This window comes from Nothoprocta perdicaria, unplaced genomic scaffold (genome assembly GCF_003342845.1).
Source record: "Nothoprocta perdicaria isolate Ctin4 unplaced genomic scaffold, notPer1 scaffold_14, whole genome shotgun sequence".
NCBI classification, from domain to species: domain Eukaryota; kingdom Metazoa; phylum Chordata; class Aves; order Tinamiformes; family Tinamidae; genus Nothoprocta; species Nothoprocta perdicaria.
Window position 1 is genome coordinate 976,499 of NW_020454538.1, and position 23,580 is coordinate 1,000,078.

General features: G+C 39.3%; 1 protein-coding gene across 1 annotated transcript in view; it reads left to right on the top strand.

Moving 5' to 3' along the window:
• Positions 1–23,580, top strand: part of POLR1A (RNA polymerase I subunit A) — a 31,117-nt gene that overhangs the window by 479 nt on the left and 7,058 nt on the right. The window contains exons 2-29 of the mRNA XM_026034130.1: positions 213–417; positions 1,321–1,470; positions 1,562–1,669; positions 2,402–2,487; positions 2,597–2,706; positions 3,596–3,682; positions 4,380–4,482; positions 4,962–5,124; positions 6,600–6,773; positions 6,945–7,067; positions 7,884–8,111; positions 10,875–11,129; positions 11,851–12,042; positions 13,302–13,451; positions 13,973–14,156; positions 14,843–14,925; positions 15,040–15,198; positions 15,628–15,726; positions 16,587–16,739; positions 16,922–17,004; positions 17,405–17,570; positions 18,086–18,307; positions 19,358–19,572; positions 19,985–20,152; positions 20,857–20,992; positions 21,739–21,896; positions 22,315–22,429; positions 23,167–23,280. Coding sequence (XP_025889915.1) covers positions 213–417; positions 1,321–1,470; positions 1,562–1,669; positions 2,402–2,487; positions 2,597–2,706; positions 3,596–3,682; positions 4,380–4,482; positions 4,962–5,124; positions 6,600–6,773; positions 6,945–7,067; positions 7,884–8,111; positions 10,875–11,129; positions 11,851–12,042; positions 13,302–13,451; positions 13,973–14,156; positions 14,843–14,925; positions 15,040–15,198; positions 15,628–15,726; positions 16,587–16,739; positions 16,922–17,004; positions 17,405–17,570; positions 18,086–18,307; positions 19,358–19,572; positions 19,985–20,152; positions 20,857–20,992; positions 21,739–21,896; positions 22,315–22,429; positions 23,167–23,280 — 4,189 coding nt within the window. The remainder of the gene's footprint in view (positions 1–212; positions 418–1,320; positions 1,471–1,561; positions 1,670–2,401; positions 2,488–2,596; positions 2,707–3,595; positions 3,683–4,379; positions 4,483–4,961; positions 5,125–6,599; positions 6,774–6,944; positions 7,068–7,883; positions 8,112–10,874; positions 11,130–11,850; positions 12,043–13,301; positions 13,452–13,972; positions 14,157–14,842; positions 14,926–15,039; positions 15,199–15,627; positions 15,727–16,586; positions 16,740–16,921; positions 17,005–17,404; positions 17,571–18,085; positions 18,308–19,357; positions 19,573–19,984; positions 20,153–20,856; positions 20,993–21,738; positions 21,897–22,314; positions 22,430–23,166; positions 23,281–23,580) is intronic.

Genomic DNA, 23,580 nt, shown 5'->3' on the forward strand with positions numbered 1-23,580 from the left:
AAGAAAAAAAAACCTGCTGGGATGAGTGACTGAGATAATACAGCCAATGTTGCAGAAATTCCTGCTGTGGTTTCATAAACTCCTCTGGAAAATACGTTTTTTCCATATAYGTGTATATATTTAAGCAGATATTAAATATTAAATGCCAGACACAATATTCAGTATGTGTTATGTGACTGCTGCCACGTTGTTTTTTTTTTCCCCAATTGCAGGAAACTGAGTGTAAAAGCCATAACAAATCCCCAGTATTTGGACAGCGTGGGGAATCCAGCCGTTAATGGACTGTATGACTTGGCTTTGGGACCTCCGGACTCCAAAGAAGCGTGTGCAACTTGCATGCAGACCTTCAGCAACTGCCCGGGTCACTTTGGCCACATAGAGCTACCCCTCACTGTCTATAACCCTCTGTTTTTCGATGTGAGTATGTGTGGTTTTTTCCCTTGTGAATGAAATGGGTGCTACTGATCAAGCTATCTCGTAGTCTGTGAAAATCTAAGGTTGCAGAGATCTGTCTTAACTCATAGTTTAAGGGTAACTCCATTGTAACAGTTAATAAGTGAATATGGTAGAAAAATCTTACTGGACCATGAAATCTTCATAAAAAGATCCGTTGGATTTTTTTTTTTTCCAAAACGTACAGTTTACTGTAATTATCATTTTATTCACTTGTAACAAATGAAGARAGGGGAAATGTTGAACACTGAACTGCCTGACTAACTGCAGGGTCTCGTTATTTGGACAGTAAAAACTATTAGTTAGTTTTTTTGAACTACGTGTATGACTTTACAGGAGCACCTACAGCACAAGGCTTTTCCCTAGGATATCTAAGTGCCTTCTGGCCATTCACATTCTTCTCAGGCTGTTATTCCAGAACAACTGCTTCAGGAAACTGGGCCAGAATGGGTAAGACCCAAGACACTGTCCAGCCATATGCTGAGTGACACACAGAATGTGCTAAATAAATAGAAGAACACAGTGTTGTAAGTTTGACAGTTGTAGAGAGCTGAAGAAAGTTAAACTATACAGAGAAAATCTGTTTTCATTAAAAAAAAAAAAGGCTGTCAAGAAGATTTCTAGCACCTGGAAATAGAAGATAGTGATACATAGGCAGTCTGCAGATAGTTTGTTGGCAACGTATGGTTTGTATATTTGTATGCAAACTTTAATCTTTTCCCAATTCCTTGAGATTTAATTTAGCGATTAGCCTAATATCTGATTTTTAACAGTGTTTTTTGTAAGTTCAGACAACCTTATATACTTGTGTACTGTGCAAAAGAATAAATGTRCCATGATAACTTTTTGTTCTCTGTTCCTTTACAGAAATTATACCTTCTAATTCGAGGYTCTTGTTTAAATTGCCACATGCTGACATGTACTCGAGCCGTGGTTCACCTGCTGCTAAGTCAACTGAAGGTTCTGGAGAGAGGGTTGCTTCATGCAGTCCATGATCTTGAAGTCATTCTGAACAGGGCAAGTACTCCGGCTTCCTCCATTCCTTCTTGASATGATAGCTGGGTAATGCCAGAACTCTTCTTATTTAATTTATTCTTTCTTCTCTTAGTTTTTAGAGCAAAATGCAGATGCAACAGGCCTAGAAATTGAAGAAGAGTTAAATCACCACGTTCATGAAATACTGCAAAATAATCAACTAGGAGATCAATGTTCAAATGTGAGTAGAATGAGTGCTCTTGCTAGGATCTTGGGTTTTATATTGTTTTAAGATAAATCAATACATTTTTTTTCCTATATATTACTATGCAGCTACTTATGTAATAGGCAGCTTTGAATTTTGTTATTCTTAAAAAGGACTTTTTGGGTCCAATGTCTGAAGTTAAGTTTGAAAAGCTTTTCTTTCCTGGACCATAAAAAGTTAGAGTAGATATTAGGTTTCTAGAAATTATACTTTATTTTCTGTTATGACAAATKCTTTGATGATGTACATGCAATATAGAAATAATCTCATGTTAGTGTTGGTACCCTGTCTGCCATGATGATAATTCTGTGCAGTATATCAGCTGGTTTGATCTGCAGAACATTTTTTTTTTAATTTTGAGAACTCATGCAGCCAGCAGGTTTGCAGAGTCACTTGCTATAAAAAAAATACTTAAATGACTATAATTGAATTTTCACTTCCATTTAAATGCAGTTTAGTATGCATTGTACACCATCTTTAGAGAAAAACTCTAAAATTTGGTGCCAACTTAAAGAATAAAGGCTACTAATGAAATAGACTCAAAAAGGGGGAGAATTGAGTGACAGAGAAGAGGGAATTCTTGAGTTTCCAGCAAACATAGGAAGAGAACAGAAGGACACTAGAGATCCTAAATGAGTGTATTAATAGCAGCAGCCTCCATGTTAATTGTTAGTTACAACTATTTTATTTTCTGTCTTTCTTTTTCAGGTAAAAAATGTATGTGAATGCARGCATAAGCTGATATCACAATTCTGGAAAGCACATATGACTTCAAAAAAGTGCCCAAATTGCAAGTAAGTTTAAGTACATAACAAAGTAAACAGATGAGGTAAAGTTAATTATGGTGACCGTGGCAAGCCTTTGTCCTGACTTCTGCCTGTTTTCCCTTTTTTTTCCTTTTAGGTCTAGGAGATCACTAGTGCGAAAAGAGCATAATAGCAAGCTGACAGTAACCTATCCTTCCACAGTGTATCAGAAGTCAGGAGAAGAAGGCAGCCTAGAAGAGCCAGCAGGTGAAATATTTGTCTTTTCAACTGCATTTGCACCTTTTCTGTATTTAAGGTGCAGGGACTCCTGTCAGTGATTACCTACTTGCAACTTGCATGTAAAAATTAGGCAAAAGATTAGGCCTGCCTCTGACTAACTATGGTGACTATAAGAGAGAATTACAAGGAAGATGGTGAACCTAATTTACCTTACCTTTGATAGCAGAATTTCATCTTAAAGAGGAAAAGATGGAAGAGAAAGTTGGCAACAATTTCTAGGCTTAATTATCCTAACGTATGAATCTCTTGAAAATTGCATTTTCTGTTCTCTGTTCTATCTCGGATCCTTTGCAAGACCAGCTGGAATGAGATTGGGCTTGTGTATTGGTTAGAGTTAGAAATAGGGCCTATGTTGTTATTAAGTCTGCAGATCAAATCTTTGAATTGTTCCTGAGGAGCCCAGTGTCAGTGATGAGTTTTCAAGTGGCAAGGTCTCTGCTTTAACACTGTATTCATGACATTTTCAACAAACGCAGGGGTATGCATATCTCAGTTACTTCTGAATGACAAATGTGACTTCACCCTATGAAACTGTTGGGTGCAGCTTTGATCTTTCTATTTAAGCCCCTTCAGAACTGTCCCAATTTTGCAACTGTTAGAAGGTGAGTGCTGTTTTAGCCCTTTTTACTGGTATCCAGTTGTTATGTATGATTTGGTTGGTTTTCCCTTACTGCAGAGTTTTAGTTAATATACTATCCCCAAAACAAACATTTTAATGATATTTTAATGTAGATGTCAGCTGATGTACTTAGTATGCATTTTCTTCTTTTCAATTCTTGTCTTTGCTAGAAGCACTTAGGATGAGCTAAGAAAACTGTTTTAAAATCACATCTTTTTATGTATTTTAATTTTTCAGTTATTGATGAAACCCAGTTAGGGAAGAGAGGATATCTAACACCAATGACTGCCAAAGAGCACATCCTGTCTCTGTGGAGGAATGAAGGTACTACATAGAGCAATGTTGCCTCCTGTTCTTTGTGTCATTCAGTGGTCTGTGCAAATGTTTGTTCTCATATGGACTCCTTAAATCTTTGCCTTTTACCTTCATGGCAGCTGGCTGCAAGACAGATATTTGTGACAAGAGGACTAGTAGCTAGTAAATGCAGAGAGTTGAATTCAGTCAATTAAGTTCTTGATCAACTCTTCTCAAACTGGCTCCCCACAAAACTTTTTTGCTATTTACAGAGAATTTGCTGTTCTCATGGTGCTCTGCCTACTGTTCCCAACAGTGAYATATGTTAAAGACTCTGGGAAAGTATTTAGTGTCTCCTGTTTTGAGTACCCTGTGCACTGAAGATGTCTGCAGAAGCCGGGGAAAAAAATGAGGGCTTCATGTAACAGACACAGGCAGTAGTTGTGAATTGTTTCTTGATGCTTTATTTCTTTTGCTATAGTCTGTATTTCCAGTCATAATTATTTTTAAACAAAGCAAAATGAACAAAGGCAGTTTCTTTCCAAGGTATTTATGCTTGCATGATTTTTTTAATCAAGCCCTGTATGTTTTTATTTTAACTGATTTTTCTAGTATTTAACTCRGCAAATGCCTTTGACTTGATTCACCAAATGCATTTTTTTGTGAGCTTGCATTCCCTTTGAAAAGCAGTCTTAGTGAGTTTGTCTTTGCTGTTGTGTCCTGTCAGGTTTCTTTTTGCGTTATCTCTTCCCTGGCATGGATAATCATGGGAGTACAGGATTCAGTCCAGATCTGTTCTTTTTAGATCTTCTTGTTGTTCCACCTTCAAGGTAAGTAAATTTCCTGACAAACTTTGTAGAAGTCATGGGCTTTGGCACATAACCTTGCAGAGGTCACRGATATAAACTCCTACAGTACCAGCACCAATTTACTAAAGTATCAGTGAGGTGTTAAAAGTCATAGATGTAATGGGTGATAAATTTCAATATAACTTCAAGTTGACAAAGGATAGATGTACTTACTTTGAAAAGAAAAATATGCTAGTATTTCAAATTCTTTCAAATCGTATTTTATAATGATATATATTTTACTGGTACTAGTAAAATTTGTTATTAAGAAATCATTCCTCTTTAATGTTTGTCCCAGTGTAATAGTTGAAATTTTAAATATACACTGTTGATCTACAGAATTATTTTTCATGGAGTTCTTTGAATTAGAACTTTTGAAGCTCATGTTGCGTTTTGTTTGTTGGATTGCTTTTGGTGGGAGGATGACTTTAAGCTTCTGAAATGGTTTTGATCTGCTGTAGGTACCGTCCCATAAATCGCCTCGGAGATCGGATGTTCACAAATGGACAGACTGTGAACCTGCAGGCTGTCATGAAAGATGCACAGATGATACGGAAGCTCTTGGTTTTCATGGCTAAAGAACAATGTCAGCCAATAAAAATAACAGAAAATGAAATCCAAACAGTAAGGGCTGCTCTCCATGTTGTTATTTCCTTTTTTAATGATGTGGGCAAAGTTCAAGTACTTTACTGTTAAAACTGTAGCGGTTTCTGCCTAGGCTGTTGGAGTAAATGCACTTGTAGGTGTTCTCCATAACTTTGCTTATATCTTTTCTACTCATGTAGTGCAAAGGCAAAAACTTTAAATGCAGCTAAAGAAGTCTGCATAATTCTTGCATTTGATTACTTATGAGAGCTAATGAATTCATTCTGCTGTTGAATGAAATATGCACAGCACAGACAGTTGTGACAGTACTTCTTAGGCATTGCAGTGAATGGAAAGCAGTAGTGGTGAAAGGCTGATATATCTTAAAAGCTTAATAATAATAAAATAATAACGACCACTAGTTGTGGTGGTTGTTATTATCGGCCCTTTATTTTTACATGGAACCAATTAGTTCACAAACTACAATAAMTCGTAACTGCTTGGTTACTACTGACCAGATCACATGGTAATATAGTGACAAATAGCATCATATATTGTCACCAATCTTGTGAGCTGAGTGACTTCATAGGGTTTTCTTGTATTGCAGAGACATGCAGGGAGGAAGCTGGGAAAACTTCARCTTCTGATTTCAGCCTGTAAATCGAGGTTATGGCCTGCAGAGGGAATTGACCCTCTAAAGGGAAACTTTAAAAATATATGTGTTAATTATCTTAGCAAGTGATGAGAGCGCTTTTGAAAGCACATCTGAGATGTGCTGTGAGCATCAAATATTCTCATAAGCAGTGTGTCTCTTGCCCTTGAAACCCACTCACTGAGAGCAGAAGTGTAAAGGAGTGTAACTGAATAAACCAGTTTCAGTCAGGATATCCTCAGCTTTTGTGCTTTTTATTCCTCCAACGCTCCAGTCTTGGTATGATGGTTATATCTCAGTTTTGGCCTGTCATTCCAATTTCAAGTATTTCCTTTCCATTGTTATGATGTCTTAATTTTTCCAGTAGCCACTAGATGGAGATCACTCTTAAAAGCTTGACATGGCAGAACATTAATGCCTTGCAGCATGTGTTTCAGTGATCCTGTGACAGAGACTATTAGAACTATGAGATGAAGGTGATGTAAGTAATATAGGCTCTTAGTTTTATTTTATGTAAAAATAGGACTTTTCAGTAGCACAGTAATACTTAGCATGGAATCACTAACTAGCAGAAAGGCAATTCAGAAAGCAGACAGTCACCAAGTAATCATCTCTTAAAGTCCCATAGGATTAGGTASCTGTTGTCTTTGGAGATCTGCCACCTGAGTAGGTATCTAAAGTTTGACAGCTGACCAGTCTGAAGGATGTGGTTATAATATATTTAAAATAATGGTTATATTACTAATGCTTTTTGGGATTCGGATTCAGAGGTGCAAAATATTGGCCTGTGTTTCTTCTAGTGGTTAATATTAAAGTTCTATCTGAGTGAATGGAGGATGTTTCTCTGCTTCTGTTTCTGTAGGAGACAAGTGAGCCTGAGGAACCTGTGGACCGTTCTGTCCTGTCCATGATTTCGGGGCAGACCATCGCAGATAAGCTGTACAATGCTTGGATTCGTCTTCAGAGCCACGTCAACATTGTGTTTGATAGCGACATGGACAAGTTAATGACAGAAAAATACCCTGGTATTCGTCAGGTGGGTAGCAGGGAGAATCTTAGACTTGCTGTATGGCAGGCTGAAATATTTGTGCTTAGTATGCAGGYATTTTCATAAAATACATCATTAAAATCTTGAGCCTGTCAGATGTTTCAGGCTTGTAATGTGTGTTTCACATTTTAATCATTAATATAACTGTTGTTTTCAAAGCTGTTGGAGAAAAAGGAAGGTCTGTTTCGCAAGCATATGATGGGAAAACGTGTGGATTACGCTGCTCGATCCGTCATTTGCCCTGATATGTACATTGGTACAAATGAGATTGGCATTCCCATGGTAAGAAGAAATAAAGGACAATTTCTTTCTGGTGTCACTGAGGAATTTTTTTTTTGGGTGCAGAGCAAAGCTCCAAAAGTAGGTTTGAGGTGTTTGTTTTTTAGAGGATTTACTATCTCCTACGAGTTCTTAAATCTCCAGTGTGTGTGTGTGTAGCCCTGTGTTAACACAGGGTTGATAAAGGAGGAGAACTGGAGGACAGRAAGTGCTGTTACGCTAGCCATTATACTTGCGTACATATAATACCATTATGCTAAGCACCACATCTAGAAAAGAGGCTGGAAAAAAAGAAGCTGCACTTGCTTCCTGAGACTATGAATTAATATGAACTTTATAGTTAGATTCTGTTTCTGTCTTAGTCTTTGTATAATGTTTCTTGCAACAGCTATGACAACCTTTAAGAAAAGCTCAGCTCTAGTAATTTTGCTGCCTTCCAGAGGTCACAGAAAGCCTTTTCTCATAACAGTCTTTTCTAATTTTTTTAATCTGTTTATTTTCGTCAGTTTTTTTTCAGTTTCTAAAATCATGCAGCATGTTTAACTGCTTATTGAGTTTTCATCTTTAACTGCGGTTGAAAGCCATAAAAAACACATACTTTCTCTTCTTATACTAGAGAACTTTMGAACAGAGGTGGATTTATTAAGCATGACAACTGATTGAGATGAGGATGCATCTATGAAAGAGCTTCACATAATTTCTATTTATGTTGCATGAGATTAGCACTGTTAGCACTGTTTTCTCMATGAGTCAGGACTATTTTAAGTCAATATTGAAAAAAATAACTATTTCTTTCCTTTTTTCTTCCCTCCTGTCTAGGTATTTGCTACCAAACTGACTTACCCTCAGCCAGTCACTCCCTGGAATGTCAAGGAGCTGAGACAGGCTGTCATAAATGGCCCAAAGGTTCATCCTGGGGCCTCCATGGTCATTAATGAAGATGGGTCTCGTACAGTGTTGAGTGCCAGTAGCCTGACCCAGAGGGAAGCCATAGCTAAGCAGCTCCTTACTCCTTCCTCAGGTGCTCCCCAGTCAGGACTGAAGATTGTGAGTATTGCAAAGACTTGGCTTGTCAGAGATCTCCTGTGGGKTTTTTTTTGTTGTTTGTTTGTTTATTTTTTTAAATGTCCTTGTTAGTGATTCCAATATGCCTGCTAGTAAGGCTTCCATTAGAGGATTATCTTCGAGGATTATCTTCTCTTTTAGTAGGGAATTGAGAAAAACCTGGGGAGAGTGAAAATTTTGAACAGTTTTTCGTGGTAGCTCTGAAGGCTGAAATTCAGTGTGCTTGTAGAATAGTTGGAACACAAACAGCTGATGGGACTTGCCTTCTAGCAAGCATGAGTGAGTATCTCTGAGCAGGTGGGGAGTCAAGTCCCCCATTCCAGGTCAGCAGTGCTCATGGTGGCACAGAGCAGGAGGAAGGATCAGTCCTTYCTTCACCATCTCATTCGACAGACTTCAAAACAAGGAGCAGCCACACTAGTGCACATTGATTTATGTAGACATTAACATTTGTGAAATGCACAGTTTAATCAACCTACAAAAATTCTTAATCTCTCTCTACTTTGCCAGAATGGAGGATTTGCTATCTGCAAAGGCTGCTGAGCTGCCAGAGCAAAATGTTTTGCAGAAATGTCTTCTCACAAAATCTATTACGCATATCTGCGTGTCTAATACAGGCCTGATAGAGATTTAGTATTTAAGACTCAGTATTTTCATGGTGTCAGTCTTCTGACTGATACAGATCCTCTGTGTCACAGATACTACATTTTTGTTACCCGTGCGAGTTCTGTATTGCCCCTGTGTTTCTCACGGGCACAAAGCAGCAATAAGTCCTGTGTGAAGAGGACTGTTTTCAGACAAGAAGAGCCCTTGATTTCCTGGCTTCCAGCCCAGGTTGCTGTTAATAAACATGATGGTTGAGTTGTCACCTTTGCTAGCAATCTCCTCTTAGGGTTCATGAGTGCAAACAGTGTATGCAGGCCTCTGACAGATGTTTATACCCAAGATAGGACATAAAGAAAGCAGCTTTTAACATCCTGTGAAATGAGAAAACAAGAAACAGAGAATATCCTATTAGACAACAAGGTGTTTCGAGGAGAGCACTTCAGCTCCCAGGTACTTGTGTAAGTGAAATTGTGCAGATCAAGCAGGAATTTTCTTGGTGTCTTAATTCCCCTTTGAAGAAGATTTGAAATTTTGGCTCATATTTTGTACAGAAAAGCGTCTGAGATCTGCAGTGCTAAAGCTAAGGTCTTTTCAGTAATGGCAGGCTAGTGTGATTTGAAAATGGAAACTCATGGCTACCTGATGAGGGAACTGCGTATAGTGTTGTGATATTTTGGTGGTATTCAAGATATAAAAATATCTAAAATCGTCAAATTTGGTAGTTCTGACTTGATTAAGAACGTATGGAAAGATCCTTATGTAGAATGATAAGCCATTGCGCAGCTTCGTATGCACTCTGATCTCTTCTTTTTTCCTGAACTTCTGCAGTGAGATTTCCTCTTACAGTGCATGTTTGGGAGCCTTTGGGGCCCTTCGTGTTTGGGGCCTTTAGGGCTACACAAAAGCTTACCCTGTGGTAAATGGGCAGGGAAGGAAAAACAGGTTTTTGGAGGGCTACCACATGTCAGGGCTCAGACACTTAAGTATTTGTTGAAGTTCTGAACTTGCTGGGTATTTCCAAATAGCAAAGTGTCAAATGAAAACAACCCAGCATCTCTTTCTGTGGCAGAAATAAATTATATCTACCTGCAATGGCATAACAAGGTGAGCCCCTAGACTGAATGTCACAGCGGAGATTGGAAGGGATGCTACCCAGGCTGCTTAAACACAAGTTGGTATCAGAGACCTTCGGATTCTGGTGTGGTTTGCCAGAGTTGGGGCAGAAAGAGGAACTTCACCGTTCTCTCTTAGCTATTCTAGTGGGATGGTGACCTGCAAAACAAATGCCAAACCAGAGTTCACTGCTGAAATGTGTGCTGAAGGCTCCCACCATGTGAATGAGCAAATGAGCCTTGTGAAATATTCAGGCTGTGAGTGAGCCTTGTGAAATATTAAGCACAACATAGTTGACCTCTGTTTGCACTGAACTCCTGGCAATACCAGTGTGGCTACTGAACTCTGCATATATTAAAATAAATACTAGATGTTTAGATTGTACAGTTTAACTTCTAGCAGTTGATAATCACTTAGACATATATATTATAGCATGCTTATTATTGACAGAGAGATTAAAATGAAACTRTTTTGAGGGATTAAATTGTAGAGGAGACTGCACTGTGTGACCTTCATGTGTTGTGTTCAAGCTTGAAACTAGAACTCAGAGATCCCTGGCTTCCAGCTAGTGGTGCTCTGATCTGAGGTGTCTGGGGTTATGATGATGGGAATTACGAAGTCAGCCCTGAGGGCTTTGGCTAAACAGCCTGTGTTCTCATTTACAAGTGAGAATTTACAAATTACTTAGTTATGAATTACGAATTTAAAAATTTCCTTTCTTTTTCAGTCTTTGATCTCTGCATTGCCAAGGGAGAGGAGAGGTTGATAGGATGTGGCTTGCATGCTATTAACTGGGTTTGATCTTTATGTTTTGTGGGTGCTAATGGTGCATTCGCAGTCCTGGTGTGGTTTGGTGGAGAACAGAGAGGTTTCAGGGGYAAGTGGACTTGATTCTCTTATAAAGGGTTGCACGCAACATCAGTACTAGAAAACACACGTTTTGGATGCATGTATATTTGCAGATTCATCCTTTTCGGAGGCAGGCAGGAAAATGCCCACTAGGCAGCAAGTGAAACTATTTTGCAGGTGTGTCGCCACATTAAAAAYGGAGACGTCCTTTTGCTGAACCGCCAGCCCACCCTGCACAGACCCTCCATCCAGGCCCACCGGGCCCGGATCCTGCCCGGAGAGAAGGTGCTGAGGCTGCACTACGCCAACTGCAAGGCCTACAACGCCGACTTCGACGGCGACGAGATGAACGCCCATTTCCCCCAGAGCGAGCTGGGCAGAGCCGAGGCCTACACCCTGGCCTCCACGGACGAGCAGTACCTGGTGCCAAAGGTGAACAAAACTGTCGGGGGAAATGTTTCCTTCCTGAAAACACACGCTTCCAGTTGTCGTTGTTGTTCTTTGTAATGTGACGGGGAGAAGCCTCTGCCTTGTCGCGTTCGTAAGCTGAGCGCAGACTTGAGGCAAGTGCGTCGGACGGAGGCCAGAAAGAAATTTGGAAATCTGTCTGTGAGCCTGGCTTTGATTTTTGTGTGATGAGTTGTTTCTGGGTTKTGTATCTCCTCTTTGGAACTGCCTGTGGTGCCTGTCTGAGGTTGTCCATAGTGCCTGAAATGCTTATCCACACTAGTATGTTCCTGGTGCCTTTTCCATCTCCCACGTGTCACTAGACTTGCTTATTCCCTTTACAGATTCTTGTGGCGTGTTTGCTCTCTCCCCCTTTTTTTTTTCTTTTTTTTTTCTTCTTTTTTTTTCCCTTTTTTCTCTTCTTTTTTTTTCCTTATTTTCTTTTTTCTTCTTTTTTTCTTTTCCCCTCCCTTTTTCCACTCCTCCCCTTTCCTCCTCCCCTTCTGTCCCCCTTTCTTTCCCCCTTTAATGTGATGGTCTTCTAAAAAATAAAAAAAAATCTTATTCCTTTAATGTCAATGTTCAGAAGAGATTTTGTAGAGAGCTGCACCAAATAACTTGGTGCTTTTATCCGTCAGAACTAATTTTGGAACTGTGACTCTTTTACCCTCTCACCCTCCAGTCCTTTACCTTCTCGTCTCCATAGGATGGCAAACCGCTTCCCGGCTTGATCCAAGATCACATGATTTCTGGTGTSAGCATGACAATCCGGAGCTGCTTTTTCACACGGGAGCAATATATGGAGCTTGTTTACCGAGGCCTGACAGACAAGAAGGGGAGAATTAAAGTCTTTCCACCTGCCATTATGAAGCCACAGAAATTATGGACAGGAAAGCAGGTAACTTGAAATRTGTTGAGTTGTTAAGAGTGCCAGTGGTTCCGAAGTAAACAGAGCTAATAACCAAACTAGTGCTGCTGAGCTGCTGAAAAGCAGAATCCCATCATCTAAGCAACACTATGTTGAACTAGATATTTATTCTTATTAGAGACATGTGCATCCTTGTTTCCTTTAAAATATCAATAYTAGAATTTTACTTGTTGCTCTTAACAGTGCTGCAGTTGGCAGGCACAAGAGCAGAGGAAGAATTTGCTGGTCACCTTAATTGGAGCTCCTTGCTGAGAGTGGAAAGCTGGAATCAGTCAATCACTTCTTTTAGATATGTTAACTTAAAGGTTGCAGATAAATGCTCTGGTATTTGACAATTTGGTTTAAATCATCGTTATATCGATATACTATGAGGAACGCTAGTGGATGCTGCATTTCCTCCTATTTAAGAGAGCTATACATTTAGTGCCATATAGTGCCATAGTGCTTGAATAAGCTGTGTGTGTCAGCTCATTGATCCTATAAAGGCTGGAGCAGCAAGAGGATATTCCTGTCTTGTAGATGACAAATCTGGGCTTCCAAAGCCTTGCTATCAGTGGAAAAAAGTATGCATAGGATGCTGCTTTTTTTTTTTTTTTTTTTTTTTTTAGTTCCATGCCAGATTTTTATAGTGAGAAGGAAATCTGCGGAAAATCCCGCTGTCAAGAACTGAATGTCCACAAAGGAGACAGAGGAGTCCCAAAACTTTATTCAAATAAAGGGAGAGTCCCCAGGGGCAACTCTCTGTGGGGTCTCTCAAACTGCAGGAGGGTGCAGCCTCCTTTCATCTTAATTCCCTGACTGAGGTAGCCTCTCCTTTTCCCCATTGCCTAAAGTACCCAGAAGTTACAGACCTCCTGGTCCACCTAACATATGTTGCTCCTTGATGTGTTCCCCCTCCCTGGTCATACATCTCATGTGTAATTAAAGTGACTTTATGCCTCCCTTGGCTGTGAAAATTAACATGCATTATTAGCTCATTACACTTGTATTTACTAAGGTTCATGCTGTGGTCATTTGTTGATAAGGATTTCTCTTTTCCCCTGCTGTTTTCCCCAAGGTCAACTGCACCCAATCACATACCTATAATGCACCCTCCCTGGCTGCACTCCCTAGTCCTGTTCRCCAAAGAATGTGGAGATTTCACATGTTTRTAAAGACACAGGCTCCTTTGTTCTGCTCAGAAATACGGAAAATTCATAGCTTCTGCTCCCTTTTCTGCTTTTTTATAGGTTGTTTCTACATTGCTAATAAACATTATTCCAGAAAACCACATCCCACTGAATTTGACTGGGAAAGCTAAGATTGACGGAAGAGCTTGGATGAAAGGGCCTGCAAAAAGATGTCTAGAAACTAATCTTGATTCAATGTGTGAATCTCAGGTATGCTGGTGCAGTAAGTGGCTCTGAAGACTGGCCTGGGTTTTGTGCTAATAAAACTCTAATATAACAGTAATGAGAAGGAATGCATGGAGATGACAAAATTAAAATTAAATATTGAGAATMAATCACCACCTTCGGGCAGTAGCAAGAGGATAAGCTTCTTATCYTCCGAGTCAGGAAGAATTCTCTTCTGATCTTAACTCTGATATGGATTCCTCCTGTGTTTTTATTAGGTTGTATGTCTCCGTCATCTTATTTTACAATTAAAAAAAAAGATATAGATGTGATTATTTTTCTTCTTTGATTATATGGTTATGTTTTTCTTTTTTCCCTTCTCTGAAATTCTGAATAATCGGAAAATATTTAATTGAAGATACTGCTTGTCAGTTGATATGTSCTTTTAAACCTCTTACTTAAACTTGTTTTCATGTGGATTACCCAAAGAAATCTACACTCCAAATGTGGTCTGCATSACAGTGGGATCAGAATCTCTGCTTGCTTAACTGTGTCTTCATTTTCAGGTTATTATTAGACATGGAGAGTTGCTGTGTGGGGTCTTGGACAAAGCTCACTTCGGCAGCTCTGCYTATGGCCTCGTCCACTGTTGCTACGAAATCTATGGGGGTGAAACGAGTGGGAAGGTGCTAACGTGTCTGGGACGCCTCTTTACTGCTTATCTGCAGCTCTACAGGGGATTTACTATGGGTGAGTAGCACAAGGACTCGTTCAGCAGTGCTGTAGTGCAGCACCTCCTGTAAAAGAGATGCTGCTGGCTGTAATACATTCCAAGATTTCTCCAAATAGTTTCCCAAGACCTCGTGTTCCTTGGATAGCTGTTTGCCAAACTTTTTTTCCATTCAGTGCATGACTGGCCTTGTAAACATAAAGAAAAAGTGTCATCTTGAATATGCCCATCGCTAGTTCTCTCTTTTCCTTCCTTGTTAAAGTGGACACAGGAGTGTTTGCTTTTTCCCTACTCCTTTGAAAAGAAATAATTGGGTAAAAAATGTAACAAGAGATGAAGTCAGATGGGAGGCCTTTGAGGGGTTGTTAGTCAAGTCTTGCATGTCTCATTCTATTGTTAAKCATTTGATAAATTGCTGACTTTCATTGCAGTTTTACAAAGTCCTGCAAAAATGCACGCAGAGCTGCTGTGTGCACTTGGCCCCTATTCTGTGCTGCTGTGTTTTTCTCCTTTCCATTAGACATACAGGACTTAGATTTTTGTTGAGCACAGAGCCCAGTGTTGATCTCTGGGGGAAGCCATGGGTAACTGTTGCCAACCAGACTTGGTCTCCTTGATCTTAAGCTTCTTAGAAACAAAAGCGGTCTTCTATCTTCACTCTTTTTTGGAGTTTAGGTCATTATATTATCTCTCTAATCTTTAACAGGGATTGAAGATATCTTGGTTAAACCTGAAGCAGACCACAAAAGACAAAAAATTATTGAAAAGTCAACTCATTGCGGTATTGAAGTAAGTCTGCCTTGCAGAAAAGTTTTATCCCCATCATTTAAATACTCGTAAATCATGATTGCTTTGCGCAATCATGTCTGCTTGGCACCTAAAAAAAATCTTTTTTGCTTTCAGGCTGTTAGAGCTGCTTTTAATTTGCCAGAAACAGCATCATGTGATGAGATCCGAGGGAAATGGCAGGATGCCCATCTCTGCAAAGACCAGAGGGATTTTAACATGGTTGATCTGAAATTCAAGGAGGAAGTAAACAATTACAACAATCAAGTTAACAAGGTTGGCACTGAGGCATCTGTATATACTAATCTTGTTTGGAGACTTTCTTATTAAGTTAATTCAATGTTGATGAGGGGTGCCTGGCTGTTCTGAAGGCTGAAGCTTTCCATCTGTGCCCAGCATGAGGCTTCACATGCTGCCTTGGCAGTACCTTAACCTWGGCCTCTTCAAATGAGAAGACAACTTAATATTCAAGGTAGCCTTGAAAATGCAAGGAAGCCTTTAATTTTGGGGTTGCTATCTGAGCCTGTCATATTTCTTCATTTTCAAATCTATTGTTTTTCTTTGATTATGAACAGGAGAGTTTGTGGTTAGTCTTGGCTTCACTTTTTTTAAACCCTAAACAGGAATTGCTATTTGTTGATATTATTAATCATGATTTATTAATTGTGGTTTGGCTTTGTTCTTCCCCTCACCTCAAACTTTTAGGTTTGTATGCCCCTTGGTCTCCATAGGAGCTTTCCAGAGAACAATTTGCAGTTGATGGTCCAGTCAGGAGCCAAAGGATCTACTGTAAATACGATGCAGGTAACGTGGCAGTTATAGGACTTGGCAGCTATGCAAATTGAGATGATTTGTCCTAGAATACAAATGATACTGAAGCTCTTGTGGGAACTGTGTATCTAGCAGCAAAGGAAGATTGTTCGTTTGAACTTTGGGAATGGCACAGTCTTTGATGTGGAAAACTTTCAGAAAAATGTAATAAAGACCTCAGCAAGTGACAGAGGAGAGTCTATGCTTACTGTAACCTTCTATTTTTGCATCTCTTCTTAGTACATGAAGATTGCTGCTAACAAGCTCTGCTATTTCTAGAAAGGCATATGCTAAAAATTACAAAAACAGCCTGTTGCAGAGGAAAGAATTCTCTTGGGAACTGTTGGAGGCTGAGCCCTCTGTTCCCTTCCACCGCTAAATAAGGGACAATTAAAACCTTACCATGCTTCTGGTGGAAATGATAGGGATGCCCTTTCATTTTGCCCTTTGCAACACAGAGAGATCAACAAACAAAAATAAAATGCTGCCTAAAATTTGTATATGCTAACTTGAGGAAGAAGGTGAGAGAGAATGACCAAAGCTCAAGAAATTTTCGGTGTACTGCTAAGMAGTAGTCAGGGTAATGTAGGGACCTCAGCACTTGCACTGTTTTAGTGTCAGGCCTTTTTGTATTAAAAGGAATATGCAGAATGACATTGGAAATCAAGCAGCTGGAATAATTTTAAAAGATCAGATGAGATTTACATGCCTCTTGCCCGTCGGTAGCAAGAATTCCTCCAGTGATTTTTGCTGTTATTTTTATTGGAAAAGTTTTGCACTTAATGTCAGCACAAATTAGGTGGAAAAATAATGACTTCCTTTTCCTTTGCCTGTGACCTCCTGTTCACTTGCAGATTTCCTGTTTGCTGGGCCAGATTGAGCTGGAAGGTCGAAGGCCCCCACTGATGGCATCTGGCAAATCCCTGCCATGTTTCCAGCCTTATGACTTCTCCCCCAGCTCAGGAGGATTTGTGACTGGCAGGTTTCTCACTGGGATCAGGCCTTCTGTAAGTTTAACAATGCCTAAGCTCATGCAGAAATTGAAATAGATCTTAATATTACAATATTTTATAGATAGATCACTTGTGTTCACCCTGTTTTTAAATGCAATTTGTGAAAAGAACATAAATTACTGATCTTGGGAATCTGATGATCAGCAGGATGCTGATGGGGTTGTGTTTGTATTTAGGAATTCTTCTTTCACTGCATGGCTGGCAGGGAAGGGCTTGTGGATACAGCTGTCAAAACCAGCCGATCTGGATACCTTCAAAGGTAAGAGGCTTGTTTTAGAGTTTGGTACTTTTAAAAAATACCTTTTTTTTTTTCCCTGTAGAATTCTGCCAACTGGAAGCACAAGTATTGCTTAGATTAGCTTGGGAGTGTGTGTTTTCTTTTAAATAAAAGGTATTTGCTGTCTCAAATCTTGAATATYTATTCTAAGAATCTCTCAGCCCTTCCAGCCCAAGGAAAGAGGAACAAACAACATAAAACATAAAAAACATAAAACAGTTTAATTTCATGTTCCATCTGTAAGATTTTTGGCTACCAGAATTTCCTGATCAGCCATTAAGTATGATTGAAAAACACTGTTTTTTATAATATCTTATGTTAGAGTTGTATCATCTTTGTTACTTTGTATCTCTTAATTTTTTTTTTTTTTCCCTTACTGCAGGTGTATCATAAAACATCTGGAAGGGCTGGTGGTTCAGTATGACCTCACTGTACGTGACAGCGATGGCAGCGTGGTGCAGTTTTTGTATGGAGAAGATGGGCTTGATATCCCCAAAACTCAGTTCTTGCAACCCAAGCAGTTCCCTTTCATTGCTGAAAATTATGAGGTAGAACACCTAAAATCTAAATAAAGTGTTTTATATGGGATGAAGATCAACACTTTATTCACCTAAATGCGCTTAAATGTTAACATCTGACATAYCTGCCAGTGATCTAGTGGCATAGATAAACATCTGTGGCACTCAGGGCTATCCTGCATTTTTATTTGCTGATAAGTTCAAAGTCTGAGCACCAAATTTTCTCCTTAAGTTTTCCCCATAGTTTCTCTCCTCTTTTAATGTCTGCAGTTGGATTTATATCCATACAGATGACAACCATTCAGCCTCGCAAATTTGGTAACTCCATTTTACCACTGCTATTGAATGACTAATAAAAAAATAACACTAGTCACATACAGATAAAAGTGCTTTACCCTCAGCTTGTTGAAAACCAATTTAAAAAATTCTGTTGCAGTATCTGGAAAGTTGGAGTGGCTGCAGATCTCCTTTTYAGTTTGCTTTGCCTTTTTAGCTGTAAGAAGAATAGAGAAAAGAACAGTCATAAAGATTATTTTTTCTCCTAGGTAATCCAAAGAACAAACCATCTGGATGAAGCTTTAGCAAAGATGGAGTCTCACCAAGCTAACCGACAGTTCAAAGCCATCAAAAAGTGGCGAGCCAGGCACCAAACCTCTGTGCAAAGAGAAGGAGGTTTTCTGATGTATTCCCAGAAGAAAATGGCAAGTGTAAAAGCACAGATTCCTGCCGGAGACAGCAAAAATGGAAGAGATCCTGCTACTTTACAGGTAAAGCAAAAATAATTGAACTAATCTAGCCTGTTTAAAAAACATGCATCCGCATGCTGTGCTATAAGTTGTGGCTGCAAATGAGGAACAAATGTACAGGCACAAAATGCAGGCAGGTGCAGATCCATGGCCTGGCTTTTGCTAGGAATTTGCCCTACTAGGACATGAACATGAAACCCTAAGTTGCAGGTTTTGTCAGATCCAAGTTTGGTTGCTTGTCTGAAAACACTGTGCCTTGTCACTGATTTGATTTGTGTAACAATGCTAAATTTGTGAGACTGGCACATTTGGCAACCTTTGGAACAGTATCACCGTGTGATTCTTGCCTTMATTTATTCATTCGTTCTCACTCACCATCTCCTTATAGAAAGMTAGAAATTGCTAAACCTTCAGCTAAATGTATATTAAGGCTTAATRGACAGACTGTATTATCACAAAACAAATTTTTGCATCCCAAAGCAGCAAGACTTTTGTAAAGATGCATTCAAAGCATTTTCAGTACTTTTTAAAAACTGTCATTAACTATTCTTCATTAAATGCAAGAKGTCACTTGAAATATTAAGAAAATGAAGAACAGAAATAAGAGCAATTAGCATGCACAAGATGCAGACTAAATTGGAGATCTCTGGACTGTTGGACTTAAATACTCACTTGTAAATAAGAAGAGCTCCTTTCTCATCTTAGTCTTAGACAAGCAAGGTGCTAGCCAGCTACAAGTAACCATGTAAGTTGAGAAATAGGTCACTGCTAACCTAAAATCGTTCTCAGGGTTTGTATTTCACTGGTGTCTTAAGTGATTACTGTGGATAGATATCGTGACTATTTCAAGTTTGTGAARTACCTGGAAATCTATGGGATCCAAAGTGCTGCATATAAATATCAGAAAGGAGAGAAAGCCATTTTTGTAACTCAGTTCTTTGCTATGTGTTATGTAACCCCTTGAGCATTGTGCAAGTGGCTCCTTCTTTACTGCCTGATTACTGGTGTAAGCAGTGCTGTTTTGTTTCGATCTTGTGGGTAAATCAACCTGCTTAATCTGCKTATTTTCAGTTATTAAAGATGTGGTATGAACTAGATGAGAAGAAACGAAGAAAATACCAGAAGAAGACAAATAAGTGTCCTGACCCAAGCCTTTCTGTCTGGCGTCCAGATACCTACTTTGCATCTGTTTCAGAAACATTTGAAAATGGAGTCGACGATTACATCAAGAAATGGGAATCTGAGAACCAAGGGTGTTACGTGCAACCAGCGTTTTCTTCTGATAGGTAGTAGCTTTTGTGTGTTTACTTCTTAGCACTGAAAGAGGAAKAAAACATGAATTCTTTAGATTGAGATTGCTAAAAATGAAAAATATGTGGCAAATCTTGTCCTTGTAATCTTGAAACAAACACACCTYGGGGTTAGCAGGCAGGTAAGATGAATAAGTGAGCCTAAATGGATTCTCTTTTAGCAATCTAGGAATTAGCATCTAATAGACAAACCATGTTGTRACATCCCAGTTGTGTTAGTGAAATGTGTTTGTCAGATCTGATTGAGTTAAACAGTTCTGTAATTTGTRGAGTGTATCCAGAGACTACCAAGAGAAATTATCTGAAAGTTGTGACTTTCTTAAACTGTGCAATGTTTCTTTATTTTATCCTACTTTGAGTTAAACCTGTGCTTGTTTTCTATCTTCAGATTAAAGGATTTGTTGTATTTAAAGTGGCAACGATCCCTGTGTGACCCAGGAGAAGCCGTGGGTCTCCTTGCAGCTCAGAGCATTGGGGAACCTTCCACGCAGATGACTTTGAACACGTTCCACTTTGCTGGCAGAGGTGAAATGAACGTCACGTTGGGCATTCCRAGGTGAGACACTTGCTCTCGATAGGCTCCATTACCATTCTGGTGCTTCCATAGCACCTCTTAATCTTACTGGTTGGTTCACAGATAATCATAAGGGCAAATGACACTTTAATTAAAAATTGTGTGTGTTCRGATATATTTAACATTCTACAGGTGTTTTGATTTATTTTCTATATAGAAAATAACYGTGAAGGCCACTCAGTTTTATTTGATGCGTAGCAAATGGCTTATACTGTACTAAGTAAAATACAAGAACAAACCTAAAGAAATGAAACTTTGTGTGTTTGCTATCTGCCTACCCTTTCATTTTGCTAGTAACTTTTAAACTTCTTAGTTAATTGCAGGGAAATTAAAAGAAATGAGTCTGAAAGACAAATAATCTTGCAAGTTTAGGGTTGTCATCACCTGGGTAGAAAGAAGCCTCTCTTACACCAGCCAGGTTCCCCTTGGCTTTGTGTTTGGTGACAGTGACTTTACCATTTGGCACGCATGTTTACCAGCCAGTCATTTGCGTGTTCACAGAAATGTGAGAAAGTGAAGTTCAATGCTAACCACTGCTCTTTATGCATGAAGCTGTGCTAGRTCTGGCAATTGCTACCTTATTAAATGAGCATCCTGCTGCATACTGCCTTATTAAATGAGCTAGAGGTTTATTTGATTGCATAATGCTTTTATTACTTAACTTGAAAATCATTCTTCATTTAAAGGTTGCGGGAGATATTGATGGTAGCCAGTGCAAATATTAAAACGCCAATGATGAGTGTCCCTGTGTTAAATACCAAGAAAGCCCACAAAAAGGTGAAACAGCTTAAGAAGAGGCTGACAAGAGTGTGCTTAGCTGAGGTGAGCCTGCTGTTCAGTATATCCTTTGGGAGTCTGCAAAACAACATATTTCTCGTTGGAATCAGTATCAGTTAGTCCAGCTTTTTAGTGATTTCCTTCTTTGAAGGCACCCCAATGGATGCAAGATTCAGGAGCAGAGAGGGTACTTTTCATCTCTTGCATATTGAACCTGTGAAATCTGCTAGAAGTGGAGCTCTGAAGGGAATTTCAGTAACTGGCCATGAGGCTTAGATTCAAATTAATACCTACAGCATTGCCACAGGCTACAAGCTCTCTGTGGAACATAAAGAAAGAGCTACAGAAGCCTGATTTATTCTGTGCTTCCTCTCTATGACCAYGGTGTTTCCTCCTCCTATCTTAGTCCTTTCTCAAACTGGAAAACAGCAAGGGTAGAATTAAATCTCAGSTTGATGCTGAAAGGCTGTCGTATTCCATGAGCAAGGAAAAGGGGTGAATAAGATGGATTTGTTGATCTGCCATCATACCATCACGTATGGCTGGCSTTTGAGGGAGGAGATGGAGCTGTTCTCCCAGTACTGTCTAAACTAATTGCTGGGCAGTGTATAAGCCAAAAAGAGTGCTGCATCTGGCTCATCTTCCTCCCCAGGAGCTGCCCCAAAGCCAGCAGAAAGGTTTGCCAGCTAGCCTTGTRTAACTCCAGTCCTGTATGGAAAGCACTGGAGATGCGGGAAATAAATGTTGTGCCTTCATCAAAGCAGTTGTGTTCCTACTTGTTGCTTTTGTAGGTCTTGCAGAAAATTGAGATGGAGGAATCTCTGCATATGAGGGAGGAGCAGAACAAACATCGCCTCTACAAAATCAAATTCCTTTTCTTGCCCTATGAATGTTACCGAGAAGAGAAATGTGTGAAGCCCAGGGACATCTTGTACTTCATGGAAACAAGGTCAGCTCACTTTCAGATGCTTTCATGTTTGCTCAATAGCTCCCTCCTGAATACAGGCTTGAATAAAACTCCAGGTCTGTAGATGGGCCACAGTGTGGAGTTGAATCAGGACAGATCTTTCTCACCTTTTCCAGAGGTCAGAATAGACTGTATAAACAACATCCTACTCCTTATCCTTGCATACTTAGTGCTTATTATGTGTGTATTGTAAGACAGATGACACCAACACATTCTTGAAGGAGTGGAGAGGAGACATGGAAAAGTAGTGCTTTAATGTGAAATTCTTTTATATTCACCAAATAATACATTCTGGTTTAAGTTGATGAGCTTATTAAACAAAATATGTTTATTTTTTGAAAACTTAAAATCGACTGCAGTACTGCTGAGCTTAGATGTTTTTCTTTGCATTTTCTTTCAGGTTCTTTAAAATCTTACTGGAAACAATTAAAAAGAAGAGTGCAAAGCTGGAATCTTTTACTGAAGTTAGTGCCCGGAAAGCAACTCGGAAGGATTTAGATGGTGACCATGATCAGGTACAGAAAAATGTGACTTGGAAAAGGCCTTACTCCCTTTGTTCTTTTGAGAACCAGACTTCGGAAAAGCTTATCATGCTGTGATGTGAATAGTGACATTTAAAAATAAAGATACTCCTTTTCTGCTTTGCAGAATATACAGTGCTTTGCAGATTTATATGTTGGTGTGAAGAAGTAAATCCATTTCTGAAGTTCTTCACAGCTCCTGAATTACATCTTAAATATTTTTGTGCATAAAATACCTTTTCATTCTCATAAAATTAACAAGGAAATGAAGGGTGTATAAGCCTTAGCTTACTGCAGGACTATATTCTGAAAATGYCTATTTGCTTTTATCTTCAGTGAGATAAAAGCTTGTTACTCCCCATTTCCTCCTAGAACAAGGTCCTATTGCAGCAGCCACTACCAAAACCTTTGAGGAAGTTCTTTTCAATGACTTACATATGTTTCTTTTGTTACCTCCTTCCCTAGAAATACTGTCAAATAACCAGAATCATAGCTTATTTATCTTGTAGAATTTATTCTGGTTTACTGTTAAAACTATCACCATTCTGAGTTCATTATTTCTTTAAAACAAAAGTCTTACATAAATTAATCTGTCCTTAAAGTTGGGACGCTTTTGGACGGGGGACTGAAAAATCCAAATGTTTGGCTAATATAATTTAATGCAGCTGAAGCTGCCTAGTGTGTGTGTGCCGAGATAATCAGACAGATTATCTTGCCCATTTTTTTTTCAGGTGTTGAATAATCAGGAAGCTCCAGAAGATGAAGAAAAGATTGTTGATGCAGAAGCTGATGAAGGGGATGGTGATGCTACAGAGGCAAAGCGGAGGAAGAAACAGGAAGAGGAGGTAATGGTTTTACAAGCAGCCAGTACTATGTGTTTTTTTCCATTTTCCACTGCAGTGGTTATTGCTGGGAAGGAAAGACTTCCTTCAAAACAAAATGCCAAAATATATTCTAAGGGAATAGGGAAATCTCTGCTTTATGTTGGTTGGGTTTGGATGGAGGAGAAATCTGTAGCAGCAGATGTGGGCTGAGACATCACAAGGGTGATGAGCTTGAGCCTGGTCACTGTCTGTTGTCCGTCAAGAGGAACAGCAAAGCCTTGCAAGTTAGAGATGGAAGAGATTGTTCTGGATTTTTTTTCC